The sequence below is a fragment of the Paroedura picta genome, chromosome 8 (genome assembly GCF_049243985.1).
Source record: "Paroedura picta isolate Pp20150507F chromosome 8, Ppicta_v3.0, whole genome shotgun sequence".
Taxonomy (NCBI): domain Eukaryota; kingdom Metazoa; phylum Chordata; class Lepidosauria; order Squamata; family Gekkonidae; genus Paroedura; species Paroedura picta.
The window spans coordinates 86,226,799-86,250,921 of NC_135376.1; the positions used below are offsets into that span (position 1 = coordinate 86,226,799).

Here is a 24,123-nt window from a genome sequence, read left to right on the forward strand (position 1 = left end):
ATGAACACAGAGCAGCTAACAACTGATTAGGGTCCATAAATGGCTGAGGAAGTCAAATGGGAGGAAATGTAAGAGTAAAAGCTATTAGCTGTCAACTCAGGAGAGAGAGAGAGAGAGAGAGAGACTGACTTGGTGGTCTTGCTTGGAGAATGCTTCACTGGCTAAACCACTGAATGTGTGGAGATAAGATTTGTGTCTCTAGAGTCTTTATTGGGAGAGAACCTGTCTAGAGAATTTGATTTTTGTGGGAAAGCAGGCTAACACACTGATTGTGTTGCAGTTGTATCAGAGCCCAGTTTCTGAGGTAAAGTGATGTGTAGTTTCTGAAAAGAGCTCACATTTGCACGGTGAGAACCTGGAAAGGCCAATACTTTTATTACTTGAAAGATAAATGCCTGGATGGTAACTGTTCTGTGCACCAAAGAGTTAAGATCTGAAACACGACTACTTACTTTGTCCAGAAAAAGTTGTTATCTGTAGATAGTTTTAATCCTCATTATTAATCCTAGTTATTTCTCTTATTACTGGCACTGAATAAATGGAATTTTTATTCTGTTTCTGTGACTGCAGGACTGCATTTATAAGGCCACTTGGGTTCACTTTGTCAGTAAAAGGTGGGGTAGAGACCACTCTGGTCACACTATGTAGCATGCTACCACTGCTTAAATGGCATTCAAACCTCAACCTTCACATCCAATAATACAAAGAAGTATTTAAGATATTTATATGTCACCTCTCCATTTGAAATGGTTGGAGGCAGCTCACAACATTAAAACAAAATATGAAATTAATATGAAATAGCAGGAAGGCATGACATTAACAAAAATTGGTATTTTAAAAAGATTTAAAACCAGAAGTAAAAAAAAGGCAAAAGCAACAAGAATACCACACAGATTAAGCAAATTCTTGGATAAACATACTGTTTTCAGTTGGTTCCTAAAGCATAACAAGCTAAGGGACAGGTAAACCACTGTGGAGAAACCTTTGTTGTCAAATGTGGAGGCACATGAAACAAGCCTCCTAATGTTCTTCCTGTCTGCTTCAGTTAGTCCTTCAAGAGCCCTGATAGTTTATGACTTCACAGGTAAGAAACAAATTTTTGAACTGGAACTGCCAAGACATGATAACGACAATTCACATCAGTTAACAAATTTACTACTACATTTTTCACCAGCCAGACTTTCCAAACAGTCTTCAAAGGCATAAAGAAATAAAACTTAGTTATGTTACCAGTGTAACTTGAGGGCAAATCTCACTTCCCAAGCGAAGGCTTAAGTTGGCAGACCAAGCTGGTTAAAATATGTCACAGTGAAGACCAGTATCTAACAGTTCCTCTTGGGGAATGCAGACTGAATTAGATGACCTCACTCCCAAGCTAACCACACTGTCAATCAACATGCTAGCACTTCTATTTGGACAGATATCAATTTGCTAGCCCTTCGAAGCATTCATTCCAGGTTCATTGACTCATATGAATATGATAAAAGACAGGGTTAGGTGCAGTCAGCATCTTGATAATGCTTCACCACAAATTTCAGAACAACCTTTTCTAGTGGTATCAAATACTTGGCAAATAGTCAAGAAGTTGGCAAACAGTCAAGGAGTAACAAAGCTGTTTCCCTGCACCACCTTCTAAAATACAATTGTCAGAATGGGATCAGAAACACCAATGCAGAATGCTCTGCATGCTCAACTCAGCCTACTAATCCAAAAAGATAGTAGGAATGTTATCAAAAGTCTACAAGAAATCCTGGAGAGTAAAAAGTGCCACAATCCCCATTTTCCTCCTAGGAAAGATCATCATAAATCAGAATAATCCAGACAATTCATGTTTAAAATCAAGGCAGTCTGACTGAAATGTGTCCATATTTAGTAGAAATCACATCTACTTTCATCTAGGTATGCCACAAGTTCATATGGCTAGTCCAAGCAAAAAATAAATAAATCACAGTTTGATTCTCCATTATAACTTATGAGGACAATTGACAATAATTGTATAATGGAGCTGGGGAAAAATCAGGATTCTTGAATATTTATGAATCTGAATATTATAGCAGTATTGAAATTAGGGAATAATGAGAAATTTCAATATTTTTCTGGTTCAATGTAACTAAACCACCAAAATACCAGGGAGTGGGTTGTACACCCCTAGCCACAAATCAACAAAATTCAATAGGAGTGTCAGACATATCAGCCTTAAAACTTGCCAATCACCATCAGGAAATCACCTAGATCCAACAACCTCTAGGAATATATCATCTCATGCACCCACCCAGTAAAGTATTTCAAATTCGTGAAAAATCTCACCAACCTATGACCTATCCATTAAAAAGGAACAGCAGAAATTACTAAAAATGTGCATTTGTGACCAAAGAACAATTAGCCAGATTAAACCACTCCCACAATGTAAGCTTAAAAAAACTTGCAAGCTTAATGCTTTAATATAGAAATCTGTTAACTCTCCCTTTGTTTACAGATCTCTTTCACATGTCAGAAATAATAGGCAGAAATCAAAACACAACTAACCCTCCCACCTTATAATCACACTACAATGTATATAAAGCCTTAAGAAGACATGATTGCTCCTTTTGTGATTTTTACTCATGATTTTAGTGGCATAAAGAAAAAAGTTTCCATTTGTTTTTTCTCCCAAGATTACTTTCAAAGTATGCATACATTCCCTCTGAACAGATGTCACATCTTTTGGTTTAAACACTGTTAGACAACTAACTAAAATAAACTGAAGGGGAGATAGATAGGAGGATTGTGCCTAATAACAGCAACCAATAAAAGGAGCCATCCATCAAATAAAGGGAGCGGAACCCCATAGGATGCACCACCACTTGAATGTCTTCTGCTTTAGAGACCACACAACAGTAAACAGTGTGCCCACAGAGTTTTCTGGAGAGAAAAAAATTAAATCAGGAAATATGGTGGAAAATCATACATATAAAGACATGATCTGGCATTTTTATTGATACTTGTATAAAACAATGTGCCTCCCGTTAATTTTTTCTTCCAAAACCAATACTCAGAAGTGAACTTTTGACTTGGGGGGGGGGGTGGAATTGAGTGGTATTTAAATATTGTATTCACACAATCTTTATTCAGAAATTATTTTCATTGGAATAATACTTAAATTTAATGCCAATGAAATATGAACTTCTCTAACACTGTATAAATTTGAGGAGAAAAAGTAGATAATAAAAATTATTGACACACTAATTTTAGCACATCCAAAGAACTATGCAGGACACATCATGGACATGACGATCTACTGTTTCAATAGGCTTTAACTCTCACTCATAGAAGTAAGTAAAGCTTGCTTTACATGTTTCATATCAGACTGCCCATTAGAATATCCCTTCCACCTTGCGAGAGATCTGTATGTTAAAAAATTAGCTTTTATTTTAATTTAACCAGCAAAGTCAATCAGGTGAATGCATACATTCTTGCTTGGATTATTTTATGTATTTGTAATTTTAGCCCTCCACTTTACGTATCAATAAATCATGCATGTACTCTTTCTATCACATAATTCCTAGAGATAATTACTAGGGGATAATCCTAGGGATACACATTGGGACCGCACAGGCCAACCGTGGAAGCCTTTTCCAGCTTTAGCCTAATAGGGGATGCCACAATCCCGACACGGTGTGCATGCGTGCAGTTTCCTGCCAGAATGCACATGTGATATGGGCGGAGCACTCCCTCTTCCCTCTGTTCTTTTTTTGCCGCCACAAAGAACAGTCGATCTTCAGCAGCTCTTCGTTCTTTTGATAATAGCCTTCAAAGGCCATATTCAAAAAATGCTTTCGCTGCGGGATGAAGATCCCACAGACCACGATTTCTGTCTGCCTTGGTGAGGCACACAATATGGAGGCTTTTAAGATCTGCCAACGCTTTACTCCAAAGTGACAAAAAAGGAACTGAGGGAATAGGGGACGCTCTGCCCTTATCATGTGCATGTTCCGGTGGGAAACCACATGCATGTGCACCGTGTGGGGTCGGTAGCGCCCCCTATAGCACTAAAGTTGGAAAAGACTTCTGCGGCTGGCCTGCGCTTGCACAGTCCCAATGTGGGGCTGTACAACAAGACTGAAAATGAATATTTAATGCCTTATTGCTGATAGGGTAGCTGAAGATATTTATTTTGCTATTCACTAATGGTAGAATCAGTGAAACAATATTCTGGTAGATATCAAGTACTGGGTTCTGAGAATTCAGTAAACTCCAGTGCCTGCTAAAGAGTTTCACCATTTTCTCTATCACTGGACCAACCACATGCTGACCGTCTTGCCCAATTCTATCCTGGCACAGGCCCAGAATCTTATTCCTGTAGTCTCTACCTGCATGCCTGCTAGATTTTGTTTGATCCTGCTAAATTTAATGATTCTGTTTTTAATCAAAAACTGACAAGCAACTACTATTAAAATTACAGGTAGATGTAACATGAACAGCAGACACATTCTTTTCCAAGTTCAGAGTCCCACTGGAAAAGGCTAATAAAATAGCTATGCTACCCAATGAGACTTTGAGGCAGTTGAATTCAACAGTTGTGCTAAAATGGCTGAAGAGGCACCACTATGAAGTTCTTGAACTCATGTGTAAAAGAAATTATTCCAGAAGATTATGTGGTACTTTTATAACATCTATTCAGTTTGTCTTGTTACTTCTCTCCAAGACAAGGAAATTATACTGTAATATCTTTTTTCATCAGCTGCTCTAGAAAATCATCTAACAATTGGTTTTCAAGTTATGTTCCAGGAAATACTTGGACTTCTCAGAGCCTAATCTGGGGTTCCTCTATGAGGGAGTTGGTAATGCAGGGATCCTCAACCAGTGTGCCATGGCACATTGGTGTGCTGTTGGTGCCCCTGAGGTGTGCCACAGCAAGTAGATCTAACATTTTTTAAAAATTAACTCCTTTATCTGGCAGGTCCCAAAGTAGCCAATGGTGGGCCTGCAAGGGATGGGAAGAGAAGGGACCCCGGTTTGTCAAACATTTGCACGTTGAGGTTCCTACCACTTTGTTGACCTGTATTGTTAGTGGTGGAGGGAGTTGAGCAAGGGGAATCCTTCCTTTAGGTTGGGGGTGTCTTTTGGGAGAGCTTTGTTTTAACTTAGGGGTGGTAGAGGGGCCTTCTGTGATGTCTGGGTCTTGGGGGGCAGGGAGACGGGCATTCCCCAGACTATACTCCCCTGCAGTCAGGCACCAGGCCACAGAATGCCCCTGGCAAGCTTCAGACCTTGGATGGCAGGGAAAGGGGCCTGGCTCTGAGGGCCTTTTAAAATAGGGTTTTTCAAAAAAAAAAAAAAAGTTTGAAATTTACCAGGATTCTAGGTGGCATGTCACTTCTGGGGGACATGACAAGGAAGTGTGTCCAGCCAACATCACTTCTGGTATGCCTCAAAGTCTGGAAAATTTTTCAGGTGTGCCTCCATGGTCAATAGGTTGAGAAAGGCTGCAGTAATGGCACACGTCTCATTGAAAGTTGACTTTCTCACTACCATGAACCTCTGCTGCAATGAACAACTCAAGGAAAGCATTAAGGTGTTTTATCAATTTATAAACAGCAACAATAAGCTCTAGTAGGCCTGGACCACAAACAGTCTGAATCAAAACTACTGAACTATGCTCTATAAAACATAGCTGTTCCTCAGAAGACTAGTCAGCATATAGTTCCCGACAGAGGGAAAGTTTAAAAACCACTGCTCTAATAGCTATGTATGTTTATGCTTATTATAGACTTTAGTTCCTATTATAGTCACAGTGGCTGGAATACAAAGCAGGAACAGAAGTTCTTTTTAAACATACATGTTTGCTTGAGCATTAGGCTTAATGTATACCACTACAAAATATAATCTGATCACCATGTCTGAATAATTAATAGCCTCATAAAATGCCTATCTAATGCTCATAATCCAATTTCATATTAGTCCTCACGTAAGTGTTTCCTATGGTGTTAGAGCAGAGCTCAATGAATTTCAGGCCTGGTCATCAGAGCACTGAGACATTTCATTGTGGCAAGTAGTATTTTCAGCAATTCTGAGTAAAAATTCAAGGGGGTGGATAAATCTGCTCTTTCAATCATTTAGCCAAGTTTTGCAGCCTGTCAAGATCATCCTGTATTCTGCTTTTGGCTTCTGCTGTGTTTGCAACCCCTGGAGTTATCTTGCTTAAAGAACCTTACTGATTGGTCGGGAACCTGTACTTCCTCTGCTGGTTCTGACAGAAAATCGTCTTTTTCCCTAGCACCGGCCTCCCCATGTGTTGAAACAGGAGCACCCCTCATTTTGCCCTGCCTCGGTGGGCTATCGGTAGGAGTGAGACTGGTGAAAATCTTCCACAAACTCCTGTCTGTCAAAATAAGATGGGTGTGGGGAGCAAGCTCTGAGAGAGGCCCACTTTGCTGACAAAAGGATACCAACTCATCTCTGATTGCCCATAGCAGTTTGGGGTCAAGCAAATTGTCTACAGTAGTATTATGGCAGGCCTGTTTGCTAGGCTCTGCCAATATTGATTCAGTTCCCTTTATGGAACCAAACTGTGCCTCTCCAATAGCTTGCGCTACAAATGAGAGTGAAATAGAACAGCCCAGAAAAAGGCCATCAGGATGGACTGGCCGTTCAATAGAAGCCCCCTGGTGATTGACACGGCTGTGGTGAGGTGTAGACTACTCAGGCATCTCAAGCCTCCGTGACTGCTCAGGGGCTGTCAGTCAGGGTGGCCCTGCACGGGGCTTCACCCACTGGGCCCATTGCCTTTTGATCTGCCGAGCCAGATCTTCTTCAGAAAGAAAACCATCTCCGCAGGCGAGGCCTCCATAGTAAAGTGAGAGATGGTTGAAATAAACTGTCAAAAAAGCAACTAAAATGTCCATTATGGCACTGTCTGTGTGTCAAAGGAAAAAAGTTTCCCTTTAAAACAAACCCCTCACTCACTCCCCCCCCCAATCCCAACTGATAAAAAAGGTGAAAGAACTAGGAAAGACCAAAGGGGAGGACAGGAACAAGGGAAGGTAAGATAGAAAAAAAAACCCCTAAGGCAGAAAACACTGACTCCCTTTTTCAAAGGCAGGAGGACAACTGGAGAGAGAGGGAATATCACCATGCAGGAATGGACATGGAAGAGCAGTCCCCATAAGGGTGGGAGCATCAGATTAGCCCTTCTCGATCACGTGCTGCAAAACGTATTGGCCAAATGCTGCCCCAGCTGAGCTCAGTGTATGCAATTTATGTGTAATAAAGGTAGAAATATTAGACTAGGTACCCATTCTGCAAATCATCTCTGCAGATACTCCCCTAGCCAGAACTGCATCAGTAGCTGAACTTCTGACTGAGCACGCTATTATGCCTATTGGAATGGAAACCCCCTCGCCTTTGTATGAGTCTATAATGCATGCCTTGAGTGTCCTGCTGATTGAGGCATTGGACATATGCTGCCCTAAGTTATGTTGGGTCACATAAACAAGGAATCTGAAATTCTAAGTTCCTGATCTCTTACCAAGAAGACTTTAAGGCTCTTCTAACATCTATGTTGTACTACAGGTGTTCCTTAGGATACTTGGAGTTAGGACAAAAATCTGGTAAGACTATTTCTTGGCTATGATGAAAAGCAGATGACACCTTAGGATTAAAGATGGAATCTGTCCAGAGGAATACTTTATCCCTGTGGAACTGACAATAGTACTTTATAAGATTTGATTTTGATTTGATTTATTTAATTTTTAGCCTGCCACTCCCACGACGGTTCGTGGCGGGTTACAATATACAAGATAGCACTCCCAATTCTGACACTCTTCATGCTGAAGTGATAGCCACTAAAAACAGTGTCTTCATTCTTAGGAACTGAATGCTGATCTCATCTACTGTTTCAGATGGAGCCTTTGTCAATGTTGTCAAAACTAGATTAGGCTTCCAAGAAGAAAGCCTAAGAACAACGGGAGGGTCCATGTGTACAGCTCCTTTCAAAAAACAAACTATATGAGGGTGTCTATACAGAGGAAATCCCTCTATGGAAGAAAGTACGGAAGCCAGAGCTGCCACTTGTCTTTTTAGTGTAGCTGCCCTGCAGCCCTGGTCTCTACCATCCTGTAGAAATTCTAGGACGTAAGCCCCAGATGCCCTCACATAATTCACTTTCTTCCTTCTCGCCCAGTGAGGTGTAAATATTGGGATATGTAGCTAAAGTCCCTGGAGTTCCAGGAACATCAAGTAGTTCCCTGGCTGCAGGGTCTCCGCTACTGATTTCAGTATTTCCATTCAGAAATGGCGAAACCTTAGGAAATGATTCAGGAATTTCAAATCTACGATGGTGCTCCAGTCCTTGTTTCCTTTTGGGACCATAAATAAAATGGAATATATTCCTTTCCCTTGGTCTTGCTGAGGAACTGGTGTTTATGGAGAGCAGATGACCTATTGCTGCTTGGTTCCTTCATCTTTTTTCTGGATATTTTAATTTTGGGAAGTGGAGAAATCGATTTGGTGTGTTTTTTTAAAAATCTAGTTTGTAACCGTTTTGAGACTGTGTCTTTTGCCCATGCATCTATATTGGGAAGGTTCCAACGGGGAGCAAGTTTTAAAAGTCTCCCCCCCACAGGGATTGGCTCTGAATCATGCTTTAGGAGATTTTTGCTTTCAATCTGATCTACCTGGACTGTTGGAGGATCTGCTAGTTTTGTTATTGTAGTCCCCTGTGACCTGAGTAATAAAAATTACTATTCTACATGCCCCTTCTGTTGTTGAATTTAAACCTGGGCAACTTGTGTTGGGTTCTAAATGAAGAACGTTCTTGGTGGACCTGACACAGCATCATTTTTTTCTTATCAAAACATTATCCAAATGTTCCCCAATTCCCCACCACAAACACACACACACACACAAAATGGTGTGCCATAACTATAGTCTTGGACTGGTAATCAGCCAGCCAGGCCTTATGCCAAAGAAGCCAGCTTGTAACTGAATTTGAAGCAAGGGCTCTAGCAGCAAAAAATAATGCAACAAGTGCGGTGTCTTCTGACAAAAGAACTTTAACACTCTAGTAACACCTTCCACCACTTTTTAAATCCTTTTCATGCATGAACTCGAGCAGATTTCTGTACCAAGGTATTCCAGCTCTAGCTGCCACGAGCCTCCGTGGGTGTGGTGGGATAGAAATATATAATAAATATATATAAATAAATATTCATGATGGATGCCACCAAAGAAGCTTCGATTGTCATAACTACTGTTTTGTGAGTGTGATGGATAGCAATCTCTGCGTTCTTATCCGTGGCTTCCTGCAGGTATCCCTCTCCATCCTCCAGTACAAGACCACCCCTTGCAGCCATGGGCATATAAGTAGAATTTACAGGTGACTCCCCTTAATGTAGTAAGAAATTTTTTGTTTTGTTTTGTTTGTTTTTAATAAAGGAGGGCACTTGTTTATTTACCAGTGGTCTCTTCTATTCAGCTCTAATCTTATTTTCAAATACCTCAGGTAAGGGAAATAATTCTTGTGAAAGACATGTCTTTGGAAATATTCCCTCAGAACCATTAGGCTTCTTTTTAGAGTCTGCCTGTTCATCCTCACAAACAGATTCATTCAAATCCAGTGCCCCCACTGTCTTAGTTAACATGTAATGTAGGTCTTCCCCTTTGTAAAAACGCTCCAATTGAGCAGAAACATTTATAGGATCTACTTCTTCATCCTTGGAACTTAGTGACTCTTCATCAGAGGAATTACATCTGTTGGGACTTGACTCTGATACTTTTTCGGCCAGCCTTAGTGGGCCGAAAAGGAGGCCCCTCTCCTTGTAAGCTGTTACATTCCATCTCTTTCCCTCATGTCCGCTTTAAACAATTTAAAGAAATCTGGAGAAAGTGGGGTTGTTGCTTCCCTCCGCCCCGGGGTGGGGTCTGTGCTCCTTGGAACTGGAGGTTTCTGTCCTTATCTGATGATCTGCGGCCACTGCGTGCTCTCAAAATGGCCACCGATGCTGCCCAAAGAAGCAGCTGCTACCTCCTTCTGAGTCACATTGGAAGCCTGGTCAGAGACTCTTAGTGAGAGCTTCTTAGTGAGCAGCATGTTCCTGTGCTTGGCATCACTCTCAGCCCCAGCAGCAACAACAGCCCAGAACAGACCACTGTCAGCCATGTCAGATCAGCATGATGGGGGCCAGAGGGTCATCACTGGACCAAGAGCCTTCTGAATGCTCCTCTCAACTCGCCATCGCAATGGAGCACCTGGAGCGGTAACTTGAAATGCCTAAAATGGCAGGCACCATTTTCTATGTTCTTCTGGGACTCCTATTAAACCTAACAAACTACAACTTTAAAACGACCAGTGGCCTTACCTGTGAGGGGTCATTCTCCCCAGTGGTATAGGAAGACATCTTGGGTTGTTCCATTCTCCGGTTCAGGGAGGCAGGCTCACTCCCCCCCCCTTCTTCCTTAGTGGGCGTGCCTCTCTGCTCCAGTTCGAGACTTCCACCGCTAGATCACTGTATTTGCCCCTCAGATCATCACCCTAAACTCAAGTGAAAAATAGGAAAGGGAACAGAAAACAGTAAAAGGTGCTAACAGGCCAACAGTAATAGAGAGAATAACAACTTGCAACTTCTAGGGGGGGATGAAGATGTCTTCCTATACCTCTGGGGAGAATGACCCCTCACAGGTAAGACCACTGGTCGATCTCCCCAGAGACGGAAGACATCTTAGGACCTCCCTGAGCAGTGTCCCCAGGGTGGGAAGTTGCTCACAATGAGATGACCTCCTGTAGAACCGCTTGCCCAAAGACAGCGTAAGTGGAACAAAACGGTCTATCTTGTAGTGTCTTGTAAAAGTGGAAACCGAAGACCAAGTGGCAGCCTTGCAGATTTCTTCCACTGGCACATGATTAAGAGATGCTGCCGTAGTTGCCGCACTGTGCACCGAGTGCACCACTATTCCTTGTGGAACTTGGACTCCCGAGGCCTTGTAAGCTTCCACAATGCAGTCATTCAGACACTTGCTGATTGAGGATTTGGACATCCTATTACCCTTGTTTGGATTTGTGATTGATATGAAGATCAGTTCTGTTTTCTAAACTCGGCTGTCCTAATCAAAAATGCCTTCAGAGCCCTCCATATGTCCAAAGTATGCCAAATCCGTTCAAAAGGACGCTTTGGGTCAGGAAAAAAGGATGGTAAGTGAATCTCCCGAAGCCTATGAAAGCTAGAGTTGATCTTGGGCACGAAGGCCAGGTCCAGTCAAAGTGTGACGTTATCCCTAAGGAACGTGTACAATTTTGGATTGGATGAGAGAGCCTCCAACTCTTCTGGCCAAAGTAACTGCAACCAAGAATAAAACCTTCATCCTAAGAAACATCAAGTTTATTTCAGCTATTGGTTCAAAGGGATGTTTAGTCAACGCATTGAGAACCAGGTTGAGTTTTCGTGTAGGGAATCTATGACGTATCGGAGGCCCAAGCACTGAGGCTCCCTTCAGAAACTGGATTACGTGGGGATGATGTGATAACTTCTTCCCTGTAATTGTTGGGATGATGGTAGCTATCACTGCCACCTGTCTCCTCAGCGTAGCTGCCTTGAGACCCTGGTCAGCTCCATCTTGTAAGAAGGCCAAAATATTACCTATGGTAGGTGAGTATAATGGAAGTTTCTTCCTTCTGCACCAGCCCCTGAAGACCCTCCACGTATACTCATAGATGCGGTTTGTGGATGCCTTCCTTGCCGCCAACATGGTATCGGTCACCTTTGTGTCATATCCCTTCTTCACATAGTGCTGCCTTTCAGCCTCCAAGCGGCCAAGTGGCACTATCCAGAATCCGGATGCCAGATTGGACCCTGCTGCAATAGATCTGGCACCGAAGGTAGGTGAAAGGGATCGATGATCGCCATCTGCATAATTGTGGAAAACCACAGTCTTCTTGGCCACACCGGGACCACCAGTATCAAATCAGCATTGAGTGCCCTTATCTTTTGTAGAAGCCGTAGAATTATTGGGACATGTGGGAATGCGCGTAGAAGCCCCTCCGGCCAAGGCATCCATTGCCCCGCTTGATGATGTAGATATCGGGAGAAGAATCATGGTACCTGATGGTTTAGGTGAGATGCAAAAAGATCCACTACTGGGACTCCAAATCTTTCCATGATGCTCAGGAACACTGATCTCTTGAGTAACCATTCTGTCTCTGAGAGAGTAGACCTGCTTAGCAAATCTGCTTTACAGTTTTCTACTCCCTGAATGTGCTCCGCCCGTAGAGATACCAGATGACATTCTGCAAAGTGAAGAACCTTCAGCGCCTCTTTGTGCATCTGAAAGGACCGAGAGTCCCCATGGTGGTTTATATATATGCACACGTGCCTATGTTGTTTGTCCTTATTAAGACGGCCTTGTTCAGCAGAGATAACTTCAACTTCGAGAGAGTTAAGAACACTGCCCTCATCGCCAAAACATTTATGGGGAGATGACTCTCGTGGGGTGACCAACGCCCTTGAATCAGGTCGGTCCTGGATGTGGTGCCCCATCCGGTTAGGCTTGCATCCGTGAAGATTTCCTCTTCCTTCAGAAGAATAAACTTCTTTCCTTTGGAAAGGTTGTCTGTTTGGATCCACCAATACAGACTGTCCCGAGCCCGAGAGGGCAACTGTAGCAGGATGTGTTTCTGGCGCACGATGCTCACGTGATGGGAACACAAGAAGACTTGTAGCTCCCTTGAATGAAGCCTGGCCCAATGGTCCATGTCCAGGCAAGGGATGAATAGGCCCATCAGTCTTGCTAGAGTCATGAGTAGGGAACAGTCTTCGTTGGTGACCTGTGTTGCTAGGTCCTGTATCTTCTGAATTCTCGTTTCTGTAGTGAAGAGTGCTCCTGCTTGCGTGTCTATCAGCACACCTAAATGCTCCATCCTCTGTAAAGGTGATAGAGAGCTCTTCTGGAAATTGATTATAAACCCAAACTTCTGGAGGGTTTCTACCACCAGGTGGTTGCCACCTCCTGTGATGGAGATCTAATCAACAGGTAGCCCAGGTATGGGAGCACATGCACCTTGAGGTTCCTCAGGAAGACTATGGGATTTATGAGGACCTTTGAGAATACTCGGGGAGCCGATGACAGACCAAAAGGTAATGCCCGGAACTGATAATGTTGGTCTTCTACACAAAACCTGAGAAATTGCTTGTGCAAGTGATTTATAGGCATATGGAGATAAACCTCCTGATCTGCGATCATTCTTCTCCTTTGAGTCAGTTAAGACCTTGTCTAGAGATTCTCCAAATAATTTCACCCCATGAAATTGATAGGCAGTGACAATCGCCTCAGACCTGACATCTGCTTGCCATGCCCTAAGCCAAAGTACCCTGCGGGCTGCAGAGGCAGAAGCTATGGTGCAGGCATTAAAAATTGCTGCGTCCAGAGTAGCATCAGCAGCAAGTGACACTTGCTGCAGCATTCTATTGGCTCCCTCGAGAAGGCACTTATCCTTGACCCCCAAAAGTTGGACCATCTTCCTAGCCCACACTATCGTGGCTCTCATCACAATTGAAGACACTGAAGATGCTCGCAGCGCCATTGCTGCAGCCTCATGGGCCTTGTGTAGAGCAAAATCTGCTTTCTTGTCCATGGGATCCTTTGTGGAGCCTTCCCCGTCTTCTGAGAGCAGACCAGGTGCTTGTAAGGCCACTACTGCTGCAACCACGTCTGGAACCTGCAAAAAACGTTCAGCGTAGTCAGGAAACACTTAAAACTTTTTATCATAAGATGGGAATTGTTTATTTGCCATAGGCTTGACCCAATTTTTTTATTTTTCCCCCCAAAGCGATCAGGAAAGGGAAATATTCTGAGAGAGTAATCCTCTGGTGGAAAAAACTCAGAATTCCCTAATGGTCTTTTTGATCTGCTCAGCCCTTCCTCTGAGTCCTCCAGAGCAGTGGTCCCCAACCTTTTTATCACCGGGGACCACTCAACGCCTTTTACTGAGGCCCGGTGGAGGGGGGGTAGTTTACTCCTCTACTCTCAACCACTGCCCTAACACTCTGATCGCTATGGTAATGTTTAAACATCCCTTCAAAATAAGATACAGACACACCACAACAATGAACATAAGGAACATTTTATTTTCATAGAAACTTTAACTCATGACAACATCAAATCAATGGGAACCCTGAGTTTGTTTCTCTGCAACGAGATAGTCCCATCTGGAAGTGATGGGAGACAATGGCACCCGAAGTGTGTTGTAAAGGGCCGGGGGGGGGGGGGGGGAGAAGGCGTCCTTCGCGGCCCACCTCCAATTAGTCGAAGGACCACATGTGGTCAGCGGCCCACAGGTTGGGGATCGCTACTCAAGAGGGTTTGGCTTTAAATCAAGGGCAGCTAGTGTCTTATCTAACAGGGAAGAATAATCTTCCAACTTAAAGATATGTTTTGAAGGTTCTGGGAGTTCAATATCAACCTCCATTTCTTCAACAATAAGAAAGGCCATGTCCTGTCTAGGATTAGAATTAAAATCTGAATCAGAGGTAATGCTGTGAGACCATGTCTTGGGGATAGCTCCTCTTCCTTGCTGCCTTAGTGGGCCATGAGCGCCTGGAGTGAGATCATCCAAGTCATAACCCCTGGAATGAGGGGGAGAAGGAGAAAAATCCAAACGCCCCTTTCTCCTATTTCCCAGAGCCCTCCATATGGGATGGTGTTGACTGGAAATGGATTGGTTCTAGTCTAGTCAGAGGACTTACTGTGTCCTGCGCCGCTGCACCAGAACCAGTAGGGGTTGTTCTGGTTGCCTGGGAAGCCTGCTGAGCTGCTTCTTTTTCAGCAGGAAAATGGCCGCTGCCATTTCCAGCCGCATTGGGGGGGTGCTCTCTGCCGCAGCTGCTGCCGATTTTCTAGTGCTCTTTGAAGTGCAGTCCAGCTCCCCCGCTCCGACCAGACGCGGGACGGCCTTCCCAGGCGCACCTGCCGGCCCCGGGAGCTGAACGGTCGCAGTGTGTCCCTCATTTCCTTCCAGCACATGTGCTGCGACATCCTCTTCAGAAAGAAATTTCTCCTCCCTTCTGGTTGCCATGCCTTCTCTAACAACACTAATAACTCGTCTAATTCGAATGGAAAAATAAGTGGGAGAGGTTTGTGAGCCCTGTCACTCCTGATAGGCAGAAAGAAGACTGGAGCAAGGAGTCTCCTGCTGCGCAGGATAGGAAATAGAATTTAAGCCATGCCTCCTTGTTAAAAATGGTGGGAAACACCCATCGAGACGTCCTCCTGGATCTTTAAGTTCTATAAATATATAACAAATAAAACTGAGTGATGAGCTGTTATAAACTATGCAATTTATGTTGTTAAAGTAGTAATGTTGACATTTAATAGGAAAATATCACAAAATTTCAAGTCTCCCCCCCCCCAATTTTTTTCCATTTTCCAAAATAAATGCAGGGGGTATGTGATCCCCCCTCTAGTAGCATCAAAATTTCCAGAAATTTAACATCTTTGGCTGCATCAGCATGAAACTCGCATCCCCTATCACAATAATTTCTTCAGTATTCTTGACCTACAATCCCCATGCCTTCCAAAGTTCCCTTATTCATCAATTGCCTTCTTGCCAATAGCACACAGTTCTTCCTGCTTTAAAAACTTTTTGTGAATCTTCAGTTTTGCAGTTCCATGCCTCCTCTCTGCTCTTCAAGAATCTAATCCTTTCTTCCACCATTCCAGGATGTCCCAATTTTTAAGGCTATTTCTCAAGCTATAAGAATAAGTAAGCACATGTGATATTGCGTTTGTCCACCCTGCTACCCATCACTGCCTTTTACTGCACGCACACAGTGAAAGTCTAAGACCAACCACGATTCTCTGCAATATCAACATACAGTGCAAGCTTTCAGTTCCCATCTCTAGCACTACCCCGAAATCAACAGCATACCTAGCTCTTGCGCATACTTATCTCCCACAACCTCTTCTCTACTATTCTTCGTTAAGGCGCAATGTACTTCAGCATATATTGAATTCCACACATTGTACTGCACACAGACAGCACTTGCATATGGACTTTTTTAGATACTTGGAAATAGTTGCTAGATTTAGAGCTTTTCCCTTCGTTTCTTCTCTTTTTTAAAACAGAAATAAAAAAATTAAAATAGACTGTATGAGAAGAATAACGTAAGGTGTTACATGTGAAATAGTGTCTTACGGTAGAAGAAAGGGAAAGCAACCTTTTTGGATGCGTTTCACAAACATGGCAGAATTACTTTTAAATTTTAATTTTCAACTGGGGTAGTGAAGTACTTTATAGAAGGTAATTTAATTTAAGCAGCATATTCTTATTTATTGACAAAGTTTATTACACTACTTATGCTTTAGTTTATTTTAATTATGTGTCTAAATGGATTGTGCAGTTTTTACTCGGCCATCCAAGCATAGGATACAAAGCCATTAATGCCACAACAAAGCACTCTTTGGAGTACCACAATATTTGTCTCGTAAGATGCCAAAGTCTTCATGGAGATACAATAAATTGATGAAAATATGTCCAAATCCAGCAGTATGTTGATCTCTAATGCAAACTGGATGAACTACAATATACCTGTATCATGTTATAGCAGCAGGCTCCACAGTTTTAGCATGCAATGAGAGGATCTTGAAAATCATCCATTAATTATTTGTGCGCTGTCATTTCCTCCACTGGGGAACCAAAGCAGCTTACAACATCATTCTGCCTCCTTCATTTTACTCTCACAACTACTACTCTGTGAGCTAGGTATGTAAGAATATATGACTGTCCAAAAGTCACCCAGCGATTTCCCAATGCAGAGTGGGTATTCAAACCTTGGTATTTGAACTCAGATCTTCATCCAGCATCTCTATTCACTACACCATGCTGGCATGCCTTGTTAACTGAGAACAGAGAACATCTACCTGTATTCTTTTTAAGCCCCATTAAATTGGGCATGGTTATTTCCACCCTATTATTAACATAATTTATATTTTAGTCCTAACCTACTTTTTAAAATTTTTATTCTCAATTTTCCTTACCAACTGCTAACAACTTATTTCTTTTTTCTTTTTTTAATGCTAGTGGTAAGTTTTACTGAGTATTTACTATAATGTTTTCAGTGTTTGCTTTGGTGTGATACCATAATCAAGTACTCCACTGCACACCATGCTGGCTCTTCAACTACCACAGGTTTCTAAGGGCAATTATTAGAAGCAGTAGAAGTACTAAGTTAAAATGTTAATATTTAGTTATGTTAATATTTCATATGTCAGATATGAAAAATGGCATATTTTAGTAATAAGTATAAGTAAGCTTGTTAATGTCAACTTTTTTCTGGAAAAACCTGTTACGTAGAATGATGATGAAGGTTTGCTTCTTGGTATTTGTTGCGAATACATTTCATAATGAATGTTGGGATTTATCCATTTAGCATCCAAGTGGAGTAGCAGTGAACAAGACACACGGAAGCAGCTAGCTAGCTACTACCTGCTCCCTTAAAAACAACCTACAAACAAAAACTATGTTTAAGGCCATTCTAGATTGGCCCTGCTTTTTCAGCCACTCAGTCAAGTGATAAGAAGGCATGTTTGATGGAAGAAATGTGTAGTAAGTACATGTGGTTGTGTCATGAAGTTAAATTGATAAGTACAAGGAAGAATATATGACAGCTATGCAAAGGGAGAGAAAGAATGCAGGTATGCATCAAATAAAAGTGCTAAAACGTATTCAGATATCAGATAACTTTAACATTTAGTATGCAGGTAGTCATCAAGACTTCAATGTATTATGGTAGGGAGCATATACTAATTCAACAAATATAGAGGTATATTCCTATGCAAAATTGGCATGTGAAAACTAAGAAGTAAGAAACGAATGAAAAAAGCAGAATATTACCCAATTGCACATAGCAAAAAAGCTTGGCATTGGTATCATCCAAACTCCTGTAATTAACAAAGATCTTCCTCTCGAGGAATCTGAACTTTAACTATGTGAACAGAAAAACAGTCCATGAATAGGTGCATGATCCAGATATGCAGTTCTATATATGAAGTGAGATACAACATGGAAGTATCACAAACCATCAGAGCAGGGACCAGAGTTCAGCTTCTGTGACTCTCAACTAAAATGGTGAAAACCATGGTCGTATCAACTCAAATTTCTCACCAATTAAACTTCCCTAGTAGCTTGTAAGCTAACTTGCTTACACAGCACAATACCAAGGAATATTTATTTCATGGCTGTATCATTCCCCAAACCAGATACCAATCATGTGTTTTAACTTTGTATAAAGCAACACAGTCAAAAATATTTTAGAAGGTAAACCAATAAAAGCCTAATAGTGCCTACTGTGTGGAATATAAATTACATTATTGTTGATCAGGGAGTAAAAATTACAAACTTACGCATATACTAGCAAGAAAGCCTATTGCTACAATGCAATGGGCGCTAGGACCCAAGGGACACTGGCAGGTGCAGATCTCTCCCTCTCTCTTGCAGCAGGAGATATAGGAGGGAATCAGGGCACGTTTGAAGTTTGGGGCGGCTCTCTCTCTCTCAGTCGCAGCAGGAGCCATAGCAGGTAATCAGGGCTTAGCAGTGTCTCTCTCTCTCTCTCTCTCATGTGCTAGCTCCTGCAGTGTCTGAGAGGAACACGGCTAGCGTCCAGGGAGGGAGGGAGCTGTAGGTGCAGGGCCAATCAGAAAGCATCCAGCTTTGCTGGCCACACCCTGATTGGCCCTATTCCAACTCAGACAGCCAGACACGTTCCACCCCCAGGCTGTTTCACAAATATTAAGAGGAACAATGGATAAGGATTCCTGCTGCTGACTGAAATTTAGAGACTTTCTACAGCTTGCCTGCACCCCACAATCATAAATATCCCTTATTTTGTATTCCTTCTGATATAGAATTCCAAACACACACAGAAAATTGTTTCTTCATATTCTAGTGTACCAATACAATACAATACCTAAAATGAAAGAAATTCTATAGAACTGCTCACATGTTCTTCCAGTGAGAATGACAATGCAGCATGAAATAAAATCTGAATTAAACAAAGCAGCTTTGTAGTAAGGATGCAAAATTTGTAGGTACATGACAAATGCAATAATTGCACATTTATTTTGCCGTACATACACATGTTCTGTAGACAGAAATAAAAGATGATTCCCAAAACACACACACAATAAAATTTGGACATGTAATCTCAATGGTACTATGCTGTAAGTAGCACCGAATATCCAAAATCACAAAACATCAAATTCTCTACAAGCTACATACAACTCCGTGTTTAAAGTATTCTGTTTTTTATTTGAAAAATACCTATAACCACTCTCATATGTGTTTTAAGCAAACCTCTTGCCCCTATAGCATATTATCTGGAGACTGGCTCAATTCTCTGTTTATAAGTAACAGAAGAGATAAACAGGAATTTTTCATTTGTTGACACTTTTGAGTTTCAACTGTTAAGTCATTAGTTCAATTCTATTATGCAATACATTTTGCCTGAGTCATAGCAAAAGCTAGATTTCTTCAGCGAATGTCACTAATAGTATTCCCAAAACTTGTTTAATACTAACAAATTACATTTGAAAACATATTTATCTTTACAGGTACTAAACACAAAATTCACCCTAAGAGGTAATCCCGGGATCCTCATTCTACCATCAGTCCTAATTTCACAGCACATACATTTTCTGCCCCTAATACTTGCCTTGTTAGTCTGGGCATCTAAAAGCCACTCACATGATCATGGCAAGGAGAAAGAGACCCTTAGTTCTAAATATAGGAGGCAGAAAAAGTAACAGCCAGTATTAATGTGGTATAAAGAGGGTGACTGAATCAATATGTTAGTTACTACTACAATTTTTAAGATGGTAGTACACCAAGAAAGTCAACACAGATCCTATAGCTGCATCTGACTAGCCAAGTCCAATCCCTGTCCTAAAGAAGTCACGGCACCATTTCCCAAGACCAGGAAAAGATGGGAATGATCAGAGGAAGAAAATTTAAATTTGTCTGAAAGATCATTAACTGTATTACTGGCAAAAGTTAACATTCCGTCCTGAAGTTCACAGAAAATGTCTGCATTTATGAAGCCATGTATCATATGCATGTCCTAGGAACTCACTATGAGGATAGTGTGCATTACAATACAAGCTGAAATATAACCAAAGCTAACCAAATAATCCACATTTTGGTTCAGAGAAAGCAGTGCGCAATGCAAAAGCAACACACTTATTTTCCAGACAGAGAATGCGAGCAACAGAATAATCACTGCCAGCTGGTTTGGCCATCCTCCTTTCTACACTGCTGCAGTGTCTCATTAAAATACCAGAAAATGGAGAAAATGAAAATAGCTCCCCCCCCCCTTTAAAGGGAATGCTCTGTATTTACAATATTTTTACAAGTGACCTCCTGGTACAACATAGAGAATAATGGTCCAAAGTTTTAGAAACATTGTTTAAATGTTGGTAGCTTAAAGCTGGTAGCATGAAATTGACACCATTGAGCAGTTTCTAATCAGAATTCTGTGCACAGGAACAAACATTTTTTTTAAAGAAAATTATTTTCACTCTGAGCAGCAACAGGCTTTGAAACTATTCATAGAAACAATCTAAGAATGGAAGCCTACAAGGATTAGCAAAAATGCTCCACCCACAACAGCAGTCAAACACTAGAGAAGCCAGGAGTGACCAAGAAACTCCCCTCTACATTCCAGCAACTGAAACAGAGCTCTTTCATTAGCATTAACTATGTCTACAAGATTTGTACTTGTGATCTTGGCCCCACAGCCCTGATACCATACAATCTAGGTATTCTAAAACCAGCTTATTCCCTAGGAGGCAGGAGTTTGAATTATAGAGCTCTTTTACCTGTCTGCCTTGTTACACCAGCTGAGAAAAGCAGCAGTTTAGCCAGTCCAGTAAATATGCCCAAGAATGCAGCCAAGGCTTTCCACTTGGTCCTTTATGACCCAACTGCAGTCACCCATCTATAGAAAGTAGTTAAATATCTTTTTCCTACCAACACACCCTTGGTAATTTAAAATATTTGGTAGTATCAGATTGTTAGTCAACAATTACTATGATGACACCTTCAAACCCCATGTTGACACTATTTGAAAGTTCAGGAGCCCTTTTTACAACCTTCTTCAGAAAATTAGCATCCCCCCCAGTGCACCAGTTATGTGTGGGAATGCACAGCTCTTTCTAAAGCAAGCTTAGGTGACAAACATGAATAAGGCTATCCTTATGCATTATTATAGTAACAGAACATGACTGTTCTTTTCAACATACTTTTCTTCAAGTAAAAACAACAATAAGACAGCCATGAACTCTTGCAGCAAGACAAATTCACACCTTTTCGATATGTATGAAAGGATGCCGCACTACTGATGAGGAACTGAGACCAATATGAGAGTATATGGCAAGGTGAAATATTTTTATTCTTTGGAAAGGTCCTTGCAATAAATCATGATAAGACAAAGATCCCATGAACAAAGATCCTCTCAGTCTATTTTTGTTCTGCCTTCATTACTAGACTTTGACAGAGGGTGTGTGTGTGAAAGGAACATCTTCCTCCAAATGTGTTTTAGGTCAGGGCCAACAGACTATTTCCTAATTAAGAAGTGCATATTACACACAACCAGACAAAAACAGTGCTGAAGGGAGGAAATGTACATGCAAGCCCAAAAGTGAATTCCTTCATGTGAAAGGGGAAGAGACACACTACACACTAACTATGCAATTAAGAGTAGGATGTTGATAGAAACAAAATAAATTCTAATATCTAAAAAAAACAGTGATTCCCCCCCCCCATCAATCTAAAGGAGGAAATTCTTGAACAATTTGTTACTAACAATGCCTTGGACCAGCACAAAGCAATCAGAAAACAAATTGGGGGACAACTGGGGGAACTGAGAAGCCAGTTTTGTATCCACAGAACAATGCACAAAATTGATCATATCTGTGTATGATGTGTACAACAAAATACATCATGTGTATAACAAAACTAGGTCCTGATATTCAAAATAATAAAGCTGAAATCCTTAACAGAGTAGAATTCCATCTACAATGTACATATAACACCGGCCAAGGAAATCCTGGACACTTTCTCCTCTCCTCCTCCCACCACGGAGTATATCCTGGCTCTTCCCTTCCCTCCCCCACGCATACGCATTCCTATACTCATTAGAAAAACATTAGCAAGACACACAAGCTTTAGAAGCACAATGGCTTTTAAAAATCATCACCAAGAATTCGACGCGATTTGTAGCCTGGTTGTAAATCAAATCTGCGGCTTTGTTTTCTTAAAGGGGGGGGGAATCCCCCTACAGCTACCAGATGACAGCGCCTGTTGTCCTTGTGTTTTGTTTTGTTTTAAACGACACAACATTTAAAAGGAATACGAGCGCCACCGCAATTGTACTTTCCACAATGGATTCCAAATCAACGCCTTGAGACGCTCCTTTCCTCTATCACATATGCTAGGCACATCCACAGTCCCCGCACATTAATATTGAGGGGAGCGAATCAGCAAAAGGAACGCGCGAGGGTGTTGTGTGCTGTGTGGTGTGTGTGAAAGAAAAGAAAAAAAAAAAGAGGGGGGGAAGCCCACAAGCCCTCGTTCCCTAAAGGCTCCCACCGGCAAATCACCAACAGTTGGCGGCGGCTGCTGCTGCTGCTGCTGCATTCAGGATCATTTTTACGCCCCCCCCCCAAAAAAAACCCCATGGAGCAGAAACAGGCGCTGCCCCGCTCTGCGAATCCGGATGGGGGGGGGGGGAGATTTTTTTTTGCTCCCGCCGCCGTGACCCCCTCTTCTCTTCGGGGCCTAGGAAAGGGGAAATGAGAGCGGATGTGTCATGTTTAAACTCCCTCATCGCCTCTCCCCCCCCTTTCTCCAGGAACAGAGGAGGGGAGTGTCGTGTTACCACCTCCCTTTCTCGCCACCCCCTCCCTAAATACACCCACCAGAAAGGGCCCGTGGGAGGGGGGGAGGGAGAGGGGGGGCTGTTTTGAGAAAAATGCCTCTCTCGCTCTCCCTCTCTCCCACACACACCCCTTTTTCTATTCCCTACCCGACGGGCCTTCTGAACAGGAGACGTTTCCAAGGCTGGGAAAGGAGAGGGGGAGGGGGACCCCCCGAGGAGGGGGAAGAGAGACCCGCCGCCTCTTACCGACAATTCCGGGCTGTGGGAGTCCCGGTGGGACACGGTGCGGATCACGCCCGCTCTCCAACGCCCCTTCTCGGGCGGCTCGTCCCCGCAGACACACAGGAACCGCTTCCCCACCAGCTCCGGCCGCGACTCCACAACCACCGCCATGGCGGACGCCGCCGAAGCACCGAGCGAGCGAGCAGCCAGCCAGCCAGCCAGCCAACCGCCGAGCTCGCGTCCCTCTACGGGTCGCCCATGCCCGGAGACGCCGAAGCGGGCGGGGGAGGCAGGGAGGGGAGGGCAGGCTGCGGGGGCCCCCTCCCTCTCGCCCTCTTCCTGCCTGCCTGCCTGCCTGCCCGCCTCCCTCTCGCTCGCTCTCTTTCTCTCTCTCTCTCTCTCTGTCGGTGGCGGTCTCCCCGCGTCCGCTCCGCCGCCTCAGCTCGCCTCGTCCTCCCTGCCCGCCGCTCCGAGCCGGGCGCCCCCGGGCAGCCGCCGCCGCGACCAGCCTGACACAAACACACGGAAGGGAGGGGAAAGCGGAGGGGGCGGGGGAGCCGCGCGCTCCCTCCTCCCTCCCTCTCCCTCCCTCCGAGACGCGCTGCGGCCCCGACCACTCCGCCCACACAAGCCCACTGCCATGGAGACCGGCACAACGCGCCGTCTCCCTCCGCCAGACACAAACGCGCTGGTCGGAAGGTGGGCAGGGAGAGGAGGAGGAGGAGGAGGAGGAGGGGGGAGCGGGAGACAGCTGCCACAGCTCGGGAAAGAGTCCGTCCGCCTGTCCGCGCGCCTGAGAGGAGAGGCGAGGAGAGCGGAGCGGCAGCAGAGGGAGAGGCGAATGGCCTGCTGGGGTCTCCCCGAGGCCGCTTCGGCCGCCTCCTCCTCCTCCTCCTCCGCGAGGGACCTTGTTGCCCTCGTCCCCATATGTGGGGGGGGGGGGAGGTAGGGAGGGTCTGAGGAGACGTAAAGGGAGGAGGACGCTGGCCCTGGCTGCCTC

General features: G+C 43.4%; 1 protein-coding gene across 1 annotated transcript in view; it reads right to left on the reverse strand.

The window, feature by feature from the left end:
- The window catches only part of JMJD1C (jumonji domain containing 1C), a 165,850-nt gene extending 142,153 nt beyond the window's left edge, over positions 1-23,697 (reverse strand). The window contains exon 1 of the mRNA XM_077350739.1: positions 23,148-23,697. Coding sequence (XP_077206854.1) covers positions 23,148-23,294 — 147 coding nt within the window. The 5' untranslated portion in view covers positions 23,295-23,697. The remainder of the gene's footprint in view (positions 1-23,147) is intronic.
- Positions 23,698-24,123: the final 426 nt, after the last annotated feature.